The sequence below is a fragment of the Danio rerio genome, chromosome 12 (assembly GCF_052040795.2).
Source record: "Danio rerio strain M-AB ecotype USA chromosome 12, GRCz13ab, whole genome shotgun sequence".
In the NCBI taxonomy this organism is placed as follows: Eukaryota; Metazoa; Chordata; class Actinopteri; order Cypriniformes; family Danionidae; genus Danio; species Danio rerio.
Genome location: NC_141032.1, coordinates 5,577,501 through 5,591,119, shown reverse-complemented (window position 1 = coordinate 5,591,119; position 13,619 = coordinate 5,577,501). Strand labels below are relative to the sequence as shown.

General features: G+C 37.2%; 1 protein-coding gene across 19 annotated transcripts in view; it reads right to left on the bottom strand.

The window, feature by feature from the left end:
• The window catches only part of arhgap27 (Rho GTPase activating protein 27), a 79,350-nt gene that overhangs the window by 29,340 nt on the left and 36,391 nt on the right, over window positions 1–13,619 (bottom strand). For 4 of the 19 annotated variants that reach the window (XM_087275675.1, XM_087275677.1, XM_087275678.1 and 1 more), the window contains exons 1-2: window positions 10,394–10,624; window positions 4,916–4,966 (exon numbers count right to left, since the gene is read on the bottom strand). The exons of 12 other annotated variants lie outside the window; for them this stretch is intronic. In XM_087275675.1, the coding sequence (XP_087131801.1) occupies window positions 4,916–4,966; window positions 10,394–10,498 (156 nt within the window). In that variant the 5' untranslated portion in view covers window positions 10,499–10,624. Of the gene's footprint in view, window positions 1–4,915; window positions 4,967–10,393; window positions 10,625–13,619 lie in introns of those variants that run through there. 3 more of the 19 variants (XM_087275676.1, XM_087275679.1, XM_087275687.1) reach the window with 2 other exon arrangements.

Genomic DNA, 13,619 nt, shown 5'->3' with positions numbered 1-13,619 from the left:
CAGGACGTGTGTTTGGGTATAACTTATTCATTTTTGACCACACTTTGTTATTATTGTTTGTTTATTCATTTGTTGGAAATTAGAACTGAATTTAGAAATTGTTTTGAAGCAAATCGTTGTGCTCAACAAACAAAATTAAATATGTAGGCTGATGAATGTCTTCAATGGAGCGAGTTTCCACCGTTTCCGTACTTCACCAAATTAAAGGCGTAAAGTAAAGAGTAAAAGTAAAGTAAAGAGAAAGTAAAGAGGCAGAATGGAGGAGGCTTATACACTGTAAAAAAATCAGTAATTTTACGGTTTAAAAAAACTGTAAAACAACAACCATTAAATTACAGAAATGTCCTTAAATTTAAATTTATGCTAAATTTGTTAATCAATCTGTGTTATTTTACAGTAAATTTCTGTAACTTAACAGCCATTGTTTTACATTTTTTACAAATAAAGTGTAAAATTACAGATTTTCTTTTGTTTATCCTCGCTCTGCAGATGGTCTGTTTAACTGTTTTCTCGCTATTGAATCGTTCAGTTTTTCCACTTACAAAGTCTGCCATGGCATGATGCAACTGACTCTTAGGCCCAGTGTACACTAATGCGTTTTCGTTTTAAAACGCATAAGTTTCGCTACGGTTACGCCATCCATCCACACTACGCCGGAGTTCTCGAGCGCCGAAAACGGAGCGTTTTGAAAACGCTGGAGAGGCTGTTTTCATTCTGAAACGCTGTTGCTCCGTTTCGGTGTGGATGAGGAAAAACGGAGACATCTGAAAACGGAGGCGGGACTGCTGAGATTTGCTACCTGATTAGGGCTTTTGTGTCATTGCGTATCATTCCCTTATTCGTCAAGCCTCTATCACATGACTAAAACACATGGCTTTGACACTACTGAAAGACAGTACTGTAAACAACAACATGGACACAGAAATAGGAGCGTTGTTTGCACTATTGTCTGTTTTAGATGCAATTGTGCAGTTATTCATTTGTTACGTTTAGTAACAACTCGACCTCGTCGTCTGTCCACAAAAATACCTCTCTTGCTTTCTTTGCCATCGCGTTCATTGTTCAACCGGCATTTGTTGACTAACAATAACAAAATGCCGAGAGAGACGCGTGCTTTCTGTTTATACTAGAACGCGCATGCCCAGAGTGCGCGAATGGTCACGTGATATACGTTTTTGGTGGCGTAGTGTGGACGGAGATATGTTCAGAGACGCTAGGTGAAACGCTAGTGTGGACGCGGATCATTTTTGATCTAAAACAACGTTTTAAAACTAAAACACACTAGTGTAAACCCTAAAGAGAATGTGAGATGAGACTGCATTGGTTTAATGGAGGTTATGCTCAAAACACAGCCATAACTCAGGAGAATAAGTACAACCCTGTTAGACCATGCGCCGGGCGCAGAGCATATTTTTCCATCCTTAAAAAAGCAAAAATGGATTCTGACACGCACTTAATGCTTTTGCGCCCTGTGCTTTAGACTTTGTGCCTAGATCGTTAAAATAGAGCCCAATACTAAGCACACTTAAGTTGCCTTCTATTGTATTAATTCTATCTGTAATATGAGACTATCTGTATGTGTAATATCACATTAAGTACTTTCTTTAATGTGCTTTTAAAAAGTGAACACTGAACTTAAACACATACTGTAAAAGATGCTGGGTTAAGCACAATCAGTCTGTGTTGGGACAACACGGGGGTTAGGTTAACTTGCTAGTTTTTTTTTCAAATTTAAGTGGATTAAACATGAAATAATTAAGTTGTTCCAAAAAACTCAAGAACTGAATGTTGTTTAAGTTCAGTTAAAGAGTTCGAACAAAAAGAACACATCATTTTTGGGAGCACTTTTTTATAATGGTGTGCAGAGATCACTGACACAAAGATAGAGTGCCACTATGATGCTGTTAAGGTGTTCAGAATGGTTTTAACACATTATTTTGTGGCAGCTGAGTGGTTGGTTATGGCCTATTTCCACTGACCACTTTATATACATTTAGAAAGTGTCAAAGGAAGCAAAATAGCGAACCGTATCACTTATTTGGCACCCTTTCCTAAGTGTAGCTAAACAGTATGGTAGCAAAAGAGTGGAGCCAGTCTGGTTGCTGAATGCTATTAGTTTACAGAGAATCCTCACTAATGTATGCACTAAACAGGAGGAACGACAACACAGGAAGTGCCATTTTTTAAATACACAGCTTAATGATGGTGCACGGTGAGAAACCATGCTCAAAAAAGCTTGTCGTCTTCTAGAAACAAACAGCCACATGCCAAAAGGCAAGAATAAGATCCGCTGTCCTGTACTGTATGTCCTCCATTGCTATTTTTGAGGCTGTTTGCATGTTGTGTCTAAACATGTGTGAGGCGTCACTTTCTCTCTCTATTTGTGTGCATTTGTGCATCTACATTTAACATAATGTGCTTAAGCCCGTACAGCTTTCTTCTTCAAGCGAGAATGACATTGTTTTTTTGTTCTCTGGCATGCATCTACCAAGTAAGTTCCCGAGGAACTTCCCGAGGACCGGAGTTAAGAACCACAGGTTTATGGATATGTGATGTGACAATAACCAGTGAACTACCTGAGGATTACTTGAAGATTGGGTGAGATAATTCAAACTGCATAGTCTGGAGACCCAGAAAAACAATGAATAAATCATTACTGTCTCATATATTCATATGCATTAACGTCTTGTTCAAAATGCCATGGTTTGCACGTGTTTGAGAATTATGTGTTAGGGAATCTGAACTAAATTTCAACTGTATTCAAATGATATGAACTTCCCTTCATTATACTTTTTTTTAATACTTTTTCCCATCATTGTAGACTATAGCTCTGTGTGTGTGTGTGTGTGTGTGTGTGTGTGTATGCATAATTCTAACATTTATGTCTGCTTTTGTCTGAAATCAGTACGTAATTTGCACAGTAATTATTCAGCATTTCGCTGGGGTCTGCACATTATTGCTAGAGGAGCGCTGTGGCTGATACTGAAGCATGTCGGACAGTGAGAAGGGGGCGGGGCTTTGTGAATGGTCAGCTGCCATCCATTTTCGCCATCAGTGACATCACTGAAACTGAGAACTCTTAGTGTACATGTCAGAAAGTACAAGAAAGTAATTAAAGTGAGCTCCAAAGAGAAGAAAGCAGTAAAGGGCCCCTAATATGCCATTTGAAACCTAATTAATTTAAATCTGGAAGTATTAGGTTTTTCATAACACACAATTCTTAATCAGATCTTTTCTCACGTTGACTGAATGACTTTGAGGATCCACTCTCTCTAAACCCCGCCTTTCCAAATATCTGCTGTGTTCTGATTGGTCAGATGACCCATCACTCTGCGATTGGTTTGCAAGTTGGTTTTACAAAGAAACCAAACGGCCATTACCGTATGTGAACTTCATCCCCATAAACCTTCTCTGCTCTTTCTAAACAGTGAAATGAACGTAGAAGACGACACTGGCTTGATCACATGAACCCACATCTTTTGAAAGCTCATGCAAAGATTTCAGTGCACAAAAAAAAAAACTTCTCAACATATCAACAAAAACCATGCCTAAGTGACAACTACAGTCTTTGCGAAAAGATATTAGCCCCTTTCACACAGTGATGCCGGTAAATATCCGGAAAATTAGCAGAACAACTTTACCTGTGTTTTCAAAAAGGGCCTGTTCACACATACAGACCTTTCTAGAAAATTGGCGGTAATGTTTGGAGGCAACCAATAAAGACTATTAGAGTTTATTATAAACTTACATACTGTAGGATTGTGTAGGAAAGGGGTGGGCAAACTTGGTTCTGGAGGGCCAGTGTCCTGCACAGTTTTGCTCCAACACTAACCAAACACACTTGAACATGCTAATCAGTGGCTGTTTCTCAATTCCAAGAACGAATAGGAAGACTTAAAGGAGACCTATTATGCCTCATTTTATACAAGATGTATGTCCCTTGATGGTATATGTTAAGCTTCAGCTTAAAATGTTTTATAGCTCTTTGAAACCTTTTAGGTTTTGATCCTAATTTTGGTGACTGTCGCTTTAAATTCAAATAAGATTGTGCTCTATTCAAAAGAGGGTGGAGCTACAAATGCCTGTGGCTGTTTCTCCATTCTAAGAACACAGAGACCGGACTTGCTTTCTTGTGAAGACCGGTCTTGCCAGGTCACCTTGGAAAAACGAACTCGGAAGATCGCGAGATCTTGTAAGAAATGGGATCCTGCATTCTTCCTGATGGTCACATGACCTTCACGTGTTTTAATGGAAATTTAAACATCACAGCATTCATACAACGATTTATTGTTTTTCCACTTTTCGAAATAAATACTATGTGTAATGACTTTACAGATACACGTTGCATGAGTGCAATATTGCATGAGTGCAATATGAATTAAACAAGATTTTAATACGAATTTCAACAAAAACACACCCGTAATGTGTTTATGCCTTTATTAAGATTTTAATGTTAATGTTTACTTTACCGTCTTATTTATGGAAACTCCTAAGGTCAATAAGTTATTTTAGGTGAAGTGACGTGCAAATAATCCTTTTTTTGATAATAAGGGAATTATGAATTAAATTCAAGACCTATTATAACCTTTAAAACTAGTATCTATGACAGTTTTCTTTATAATTTGAGTTATGTATTACAGTATCGTAATACTACTTAGTATCATGATACTTCAGCTGGTATAGTATCGCAAGATAAATGAATGGTATTGCAACAACCTAAGTTGCCACACAACTGTGTTTACACCTCTTATAAAATTGAATTCTGCATAATAGCTCCCCTTTAATGGTTGAAAAAGCATAATATGAGTCCTGCGAGGTAACTTTATCCATCAATGCTATATAAAAAAGACGAACAAATGGAGTTGCATGCATGTATAGTGAAGATGGCTCTGACTATATACACAACTGAGCTCACCTTGAGCCTTGAGAGAGGTCTGTACACCGACACACCTCTCCTCAGAAACGTCTGTAATAGAGAGAGAAAAAGACAGGAAAAGATGTAGAAGAGCAAGAATAATTGAAGAACAGAACATAACATGGAAAATAAAAGTTAGACAGTCAATATGTCTATATCCTGAGTCTATATTTACCCAGGTCTCGTGAAGACCAAGTGTCTCTCAGCCACAACTGCCAACTTGCAACAACTAACAGGAAACTGTTTTATTAATGTAATGACCGCAAATATATCTACAAAAACTGTGAACAACATTGACTTCAGAATAATGTCATAGTTCATTTAAAAATAAAAAATGACTCGCCATTTACTCACCCTCAAAAGGTTCCAGATCTTTTAGTATTTTTAAAAAAGTTATTTTGAAGAATACTGAAAACTAAAAGCCATTGACGTCAATGATTACCGGTTTCCAACATTTTTCTAAATATCTTCTTTTAGGTTTAACAAACGGGCAGCATGGTGGTGCAGTGGGTAGAACAATCGCCTTACAACAAGTAGATCGCTGGTTCGAGCCCTAGCTAGATCGGCTGGCATTTCTGTGTGGAGTTTGCATGTTCTCCTCATGTTCGCATGGGTTTCCTCCCGATGCTCCGGTTTCCCACTAAGGTCTAAAAACTTGCAATACAGATGAATTGGGTAAGCTAAATTGTCCATAGTGTATGTTTGTGAATGAGAGTGTATAGATGTTTCTCAGAGATGTGTTGCAGCTGGAAGAGCATCCGCTACGTAAAAACATATGCTGGACAAGTTGGCGGATCATTCCGCTGCATGTGGCAACCCCAGATTAATTAAGGGACTAAGCCGAAAATAAAATGAATGAATGAATGTGTTTGTTTAAAAGAAAGAAATTTAAACTGTTTTGGAACAAGAGGAGGGAGAGTAAATGATAACAGAATTTAAATTAGGTGAACTATCCCTTTAAGAGGAAACTGAGAACCACACAAACCCAAACTACTTTCTTTTCTGTGGAATCTAAAGGTGAAATGTTGAAGTCCTGGCCACTGTTTCTCTTTGTATGAAAGCTAAAGGGGATTTGGGCTGGTGAGGTCAAACCTGAAATGACTTTACCATAACGTGCCGTTTTGAACAGTATTATGTGATAAAAGTGGTATACTTTATTAATAAAGAATAAAGTTGGCATGAAATAGAAACTGTTATAGACTTTTCTTTTTATTTTGTGACATTCATACACTACCAGTCACATTTTAGTACAAATAAAGTAATCATGTAATCGGTATTTAATCATATTAATTTAGTATTTATTATTATAATCATATATTTTTTTAAAGATTTATTTTTGGCCTTTTTGCCTTTATTAAGTGGATAGGACAGGATTTCAGGCAGAAAGCGAAGTGGGAGCGAGAGAGGGGTAGGGACGCGAAATGTCCTCGAGCCAGGATTCAAACTAGGGACGCCCTAAAGTGCTACTGCACCATATGTCAGTGCGCTAGGTTATTGCGCCAACATTAAGTGATTATTATTGATGATTTAGTCTTATATAATGAAACAATTATTAAAAAATAGTTTAATACTTAACAGTTTTGTGGAATTCATGAATGAAAACCTGCTTCAGAGTGCTCTTGACCTCAGACTGGGGCAACGGTTTATCTTCCAGCAGGACAATGACCCAAAGCACGCCGCCAAAATATTAATGGAGTAGCTTCACAACAACTCGATTAATGTCCCTGAGTGGCCCAGCCAGAGCCCAGACCTAAATCCTACTGAACATCTCTGGAGAGATCTGAAAATGGCTGTACATCGTCGCTTTTCATCCAACCTGATAGAGCTTGAGAGGTACTGCAAAGAGGAATGGGCAATAAGACAGGTGTGCCAAGCTTGTGGCATCATATTCAATAAGACTTGAGGCTGTAATTGCTGCCAAAGGTGCATCAACAATGTATTGAGCAAAGGCTGTGAACACTGATGTACATGTGATTTTTCAGCTTTTTTATTTTTAATACATTTGGAACAATTTCAAAAACTATTTTTTTCACATTGTCATTATAGGGTATTTTGTGAAGAATTTGGAGGAAATAAATGAATTTATTCCATTTTGGAATAAGGCTGTAACATAAACAAATGTGGGAAAAGTGAAGCGCTATGAATACTTTCCGGATACACTGTATGATTGTAGTCTGTTTTATACATCTTGTGCAGATCCAGTCTACTTTATTCATTGTAAGTGCATCCAGCCAATTCTTAAACATTTCTCTTTTTGTTTTTCACAGAAAACATGCAAATTTAGAAGAACAAGAAAGAGATTAAATGCTGATACTATTGCATTTTTAGCTGCACTACCGCTTTAAATCATCTTAAAGCAAAGGGAGCGCTGAAGTCCCCATGCCTTAAATGTATGCCATCCTTTTGTGAGATAAATTTAGATGATCTGAATGCGCTGGCCAACAGAGACAGCCACACAACCTGTAAAAGTCATTGTACAAGTAGGCTAACTGCCAGAAAAAAAGGGAAAGACGCAATGGATGAAGCCTACAAGATCTGGCACTGTCACAGTATGCAGATCACCACACACAACATCTCAAGATGATTGAACACCATTTGGGGGAAAAACAAATATGATTTTACTGATCAAAACTACAATGCGATTTACTATGGTTTCATAAAAGAGCTATTAAATTTAAAAAAAGCAAAAATGCAATTAAATTAAATTAATCTTTATTTCTTTAACACTTTTACAAAGTAGATTGTGTTTAAGCAGTGGTTCTCAAACTGTGGTACGTGTGCCACTAGTGGTACGCGGGCTTCCTTTTAGTGGTACGTGGAGGAAACAAATAGGTCATTTGTACATGCTACATATATTTCAAAATTTATTTTTAGGTGTTGATGAATTGGCTACTATATGTTAATACTTTACATTTAAGTACAGCACTTTTCTTTTTACCTTAAGCACATTTTCATTTAAACGTTGGCGTTTTTAGTTAGTTTGTTTTTTACATATAAGCACAGTACAGTATTAATGTTCAGACTATTTATGTTTAATGTGGCTGAAAATAATAAATATTCTTAATAATAGGAATTAATCTGCCACGTTTTTGAACTGTGCAGAACTGTAGCTGCTTTACTGGGCTTACTACGCTATTGTATTTCAATACTGCTCATAATGGCGGTACTAGGAGAGACAATTTTTTTCTGAGGTGGTACTTGAAGAAAAACGTTTGAGGACCACTGTGTTAAAGCTTAACATAGAAGTTTTAGTAAATTGAAACTGTGTGAGTTCAGTTTAGTTCAGTTCAGTGAAAAGTCCAAACACTGAAGTGCAAATCCATCAATGCGCAGCTCCACATGTCCCAAACCAAGCAAGCCAGTAGCGAGGAACAAACTTCACCAATTGACGAAAGTGAAGGAAAAAAACAGCAGCAAAGAAAGACTGAGCATAATCACAAAGTCAAAATCTCAATTAATTGAACATTTTAACTCGACTACGACTAATAAACGATCATTTTATTTATTTATTTTATTTTTATTTATTTTATTGTTTACTGACAAGTTTTGTACAGTAAATATGTTCACATATTACAAGTGAGAGATTTTTGAATGTAGAGTGCATTGCTTGATTTAAAAATAATTGAAGTAAACACACACTATCTAATACATATAATTATTTATTAAACATCAGAGTTAAACAGTTGGAATTAAAACACGTATTATCTTATACGCAGCTCTCTGTGCTGCCTACTGTCTTCACCGATACCAAACCAACCAATCACAAAGCTTGCACTACGCATTGTTGTGACTTATACGTTCATTTTTTTGAGAGGTACGCAGGTATGCTATGGCTGCGCTGGACTATACACATGCTCCAGGCAAAGTATTTTATCATAATAATATAATAAGTATAAATCATAATATAGTAAGTCTAATCGCACACTATAGAATACACAAGACATGTCACTTGGGGAAAAAGTGTAACAGTCAATATGGTGAATGAAGCCCAACCTTCTAGTACAGGAGGCAATCAGCGATTGCTACATGGTGAAAAAAAACCCCGCCTTCTAGTACAGGAGCCAATCAGCGATTGCTACATGGTGAAAAAACCCCACCTTCTAGGACAGGAGCCATTGAGTGATCTCTACATGGTGAAAAAAACCCCGCCTTCTAGTACAGGGGCCAATGAGTGAACGCTACATGGAGAAAAAAACCCACCTTCTAGTACAGGAGCCAATCAGTGATCGCTACATGTTGAAAAAAACCCGCCTTCTAGTACATGAGCCAATCAGCAATCGCTATAGGATGACGATTCTCCAGGGGAGGGGCTTGGACTAGATATAAGTTTCTGCAGATTTTGAGTGATACGACCATTTTGTAATGAGACTAAGCAGACAGTTGTTGTTAAATTTTATTGGTTATTCATAATATGTAATGTAATCATAATATTGGCAAGTAGTTTTGGAAAATTTGATGTTTTCCCATTCAAACAGAATGCCCGAGCATACTGCCCGAGAGGCGTTTCAAAGATGGCTGTCGAGTGAAATGACGTGTCTTAAAGGGACTTTAGTATAATTCAGCCTTAACAGAGAGGGGTAACCAACCACACACGGTAGGGAAAGTCATTGAAAAAAATGACCTGGAAAAATGTAATTAATTATACATGAATTTCGATTTCAATTACTTTTCGATTAATCGCCCAGCCCTAGGCTACAGTATGCTACTGTTGATTTAAATCCTCTAGATCATTGTTGCCATTTTTATAATAAACTTGTCAGTTGCGATGACAAATTAAGGAAATAACTACAGTAACTTTAATAAAATTAAATCAATTATATATAAAATCTTAAACTGTTAAGCATCCAAACACACTGTCAACAAGTTTACATCAGTAAAACCAACATTAATATTGAACAGCAAATCTTTTTGCTATTTAGCGTGCAAAGAGCATAAATAATTCTAAAACTTAAAAAAATCTGCACATTTAGATTGTGTTACGTTATTCACATCCTTCAGGGTAATGAACTGTCAAATAATTGTAACCATATCTGATCATTGTGCATCAAAATAAACCCAGCTTTCAACTCGCAATTCAGAAACGAATAATCGTGCAGGCCTAATATAAACAAAGCTTCCCTTTTTGACCAGAACTGAAGTGATGCCGAAGCTCAAGCATTGTACATATTCTGTATATTAGAGTTTTAAAGAATTGGACAACTTTACTACAACAAACTTTTTTGGATGTATACCACGACAAGTGCATTTCGAATTATCGGCAGCGGGGAGTGTCTCAACAGGAAGAGACCACATCCTCGCTAAGAACAACAATATAGCATGCTTTAAAGCACATTTCAACATATATGCTACTTTTCCGAGCATACTGCTCATATATAAACACCATGCGATGTGTTAAATATTAAGTTTTTTTTTTAAAGCAGTCAAATCAAAACAACAGCAAATAGCATTAATGTGTCCAGAAACGGGTTTTGGACATACCTGAGAGTTCAGAGAGAACGGCATTGCACTTCTCGGTCGGTGGCTGGAGCGAATCTTAGTGTAAAAATCCACCATGTTTTCGCTCAGATCAGCCAGTACGGCCATACAGCTGATCAGACAACAGTTCAACTCTGAGCTATCCAACTGCGAGCATCATGCTGACCCTGAGCCACACACACACACTCTCATGCAAACACGCGCACACACTCAGCGTCTGCAGTCACAACTAATGAACATCTGTCTCGAAGAGCGACTCTACTCGAGTGAAAAGGGGGAGGAGGAAATAAGTAGAACAGACGGATGGAGAGAGAAAGAGGCAGGTATGAGTGTGTGAGTGCATGATATAAAGATCTGAAATAAGAGAAAAGAAAGAAGTGCTGACACTGAAACAGTGTGTAACTCTCTGTTCAGTTTCAAGCTACTTATATGAAGAATTAGATGCACTTTACAAACATAAATAAGTTTAGACTGTCAGGTTTGAAACATGCAAGTTCCTCTTTCTCCTCATCGAAACAGAACCTACATCAGTCAAGGTCAGCGACTCGAGCATTTCCTCAATTTCCTCTTAATTACACATTTTGAATGTAACACCTCTGCAAAAAAGTGTGTTTGCCTTTCTCAGTAAAATATCCAGCACTGCTCTGTCATAACTTCAAGTCATAAAACATTATTAAAGTCATGTTAAAACATGCTCCTTATCATGCAATGATGCAAGTTTTCCCAAGAAATTAGGTCTCTATTTCACATCAAAATGCATTTGCTTGAAAATCATTTGTCTGTTTGTACATCCATCCATCTAAAAAGACTTTAATAATGTATTTTTAAAAGAATATTGATGTACATGGTGATGATTTCCTGAATTATTGGTCAAACGTTTAACTGACAGCCACAATTCCCAATGCTTCTGATCAGTTCTCAAGTGGCCAAAACGGGTTATTGCAAATCTCTGATTTCTAAAATATTGCATCTTTACAACATCACTTATTCATGTCCCTCCAAAAAGGCTGGTCCTCCATGAAAGACAAATGCCTGAGAGGACAGAATAATGTGGAAAATCTCAATGGGCTTATGAGGTTAACACTGCAGCTGGAACTGCTTGCCAAGAGCATGTACAGGCTATAAGAGCTGGGCCTTTAAGTCTGGGATATAAACCACAAGATAATCAGGCAGATTACTACTACTACACTGAAAAACCCCAAAAGTTAAGGTAACTCAAACCGTTTGAGGAAACCAATTGCAACAAATCATTTAAGTTCAAAAACTAATCTTAATGAGTACTGTGAACTTAATCCATTTGAGTAAATGAAGCAATTTGAGCACAGTAAAACCCAATAAATGAAGAGAACTCAAACCAACTGAGTACTGTAAAACTCAATAAGTTAAGGCAACTCAAACCGTTTGAGGAAACCGATTGCTACAAACCATTTGAGTTAAAAAACTAATCAATATGAGTACTGTGAACTTACTACATTTAAGTTGAAGTAATTATGTATTTAATTAACTCATTACCTTCCACACTGAGGTCAAAATTATCTTCAAATGAGTAGAATTATTCATTCATTTATTTTCTTGTCGTCTTAGTCCCCTTATTAATCCGGGTTCGCCACAGCGGAATGAACCACCAACTTATCCAGCAAGTTTTTTTTTTACGCAGCGGATGCCCTTCCAGCTGCAACCCATCTCTGGGAAACATCCACACACACATTCACACACACACTCATACACTATGGACAATTTATTCTACCCAATTCACCTGTACCGCATGTCTTTGGACTGTGGGGGAAACCGGAGCACCTGGAGGAAACCCACGCGAAGGCAGGGAGAACATGCAAACTCCACACAGAAATGCCAACTAACCCAGCCGATGCTCGAACCAGCGAGCATCTTGCTGTGAGTGCCACTGTTACGGCCTGAAACTTTATTAAAAACCCTTAATTTTGTGTAAAACACAATGATGATGATTAGAGAAAAGCACTGATTGAATTCCAAAAAAGATTACCACCTTAACTTCTGAAGACTGCAGCCGTCAAATTTTTTTTTTTTCGTTTTTCTCTTCCAACTGGGTCAGTTGGCATTTCTGTGTGGAGTTTGCATGTTTTCCCTGTGTTTGCGTGGGTTTCCTTCGGTGCTCGGGTTTCCCTTACAGTCCAAAGACATATAGTATGGGTGAATTGAATAAGCTAAACTGGCCGTAGTGTATGTGAGTGTGTGCAAGAGTGCGCATAAAACCTGTGCTGGATAGGTTGGTAGTTCATTCCGCTGTGGCGACCCCAGATTAATAAAGGGGAAGAATCCGAAAAGAAAATGAATGAATAAATTAATGAATAATAAAGTTTCATTGTCACAAATATTAGCTGGAGTACTCATCTGACTCACTAGAGGGCACTTTTTTAGACATTCGTCCGGACTACAACCCCCACCATGCTTTGCACCAATCCAGACACTGATTACCATCTACTGTACAGCAGTTAGCAATCTGACACACACACACACTGAACTCTACCTCTGTTGCCACGCCCCATCATTACACATGAGTGTTTTCTGAAACACCCTTTTTAGGTGTATTGTCCAATTTTGAGCAATGAAGTTTATGCTCTTTCTAAAAAAAGTCTTTGTAAACTGTTTTCTAATTTAGCCAAATATTTACAGAATCTATTATATATGGCAATTTGTTAAGGGGTACAGCCCTACTTTTAATTTACTCTTAATAATATGCCAAATTGTGTGGCCTTCCACGTTATGCAGCTAATTGTGTTTTTTTTATTACTGATAAACCCTAAAAAATCAATTCACAAAATAAATTTGTCACATTAGGCTGTTTTTTTTTCTAATTGAAGAAGCCTTTACATTTGTAAGTACAGTTGAAGCCAAAAGTTTACATGCACCCTAAAAAAAGGAACATAACCATTTAAAAAAATGTTTAATAGTAAACCATACTAAACGTTGACTATTTTAGGTCCGTTAGGATTACCTAAATCATTTACATTTCCTAAATGCCAGAATAATGAGAGAATTTTTTTGAGAATTTTTTTAAAATTTCTAGACTGTCAAAAGTTTACTCACATTTCCTTGGTATTTTTTTTAGCTTTGCTTTTAAACTGTATAACTTTGGTCAAATGTTTTGGGTATCCTTCCACAAGCTTCCCACAATAGTTTGGAGGAATTCTGGCACATTCCTCCTGACGGAATTGGTGTAACCAAGTCAGATTTGTAGGCCGTCTTGCTC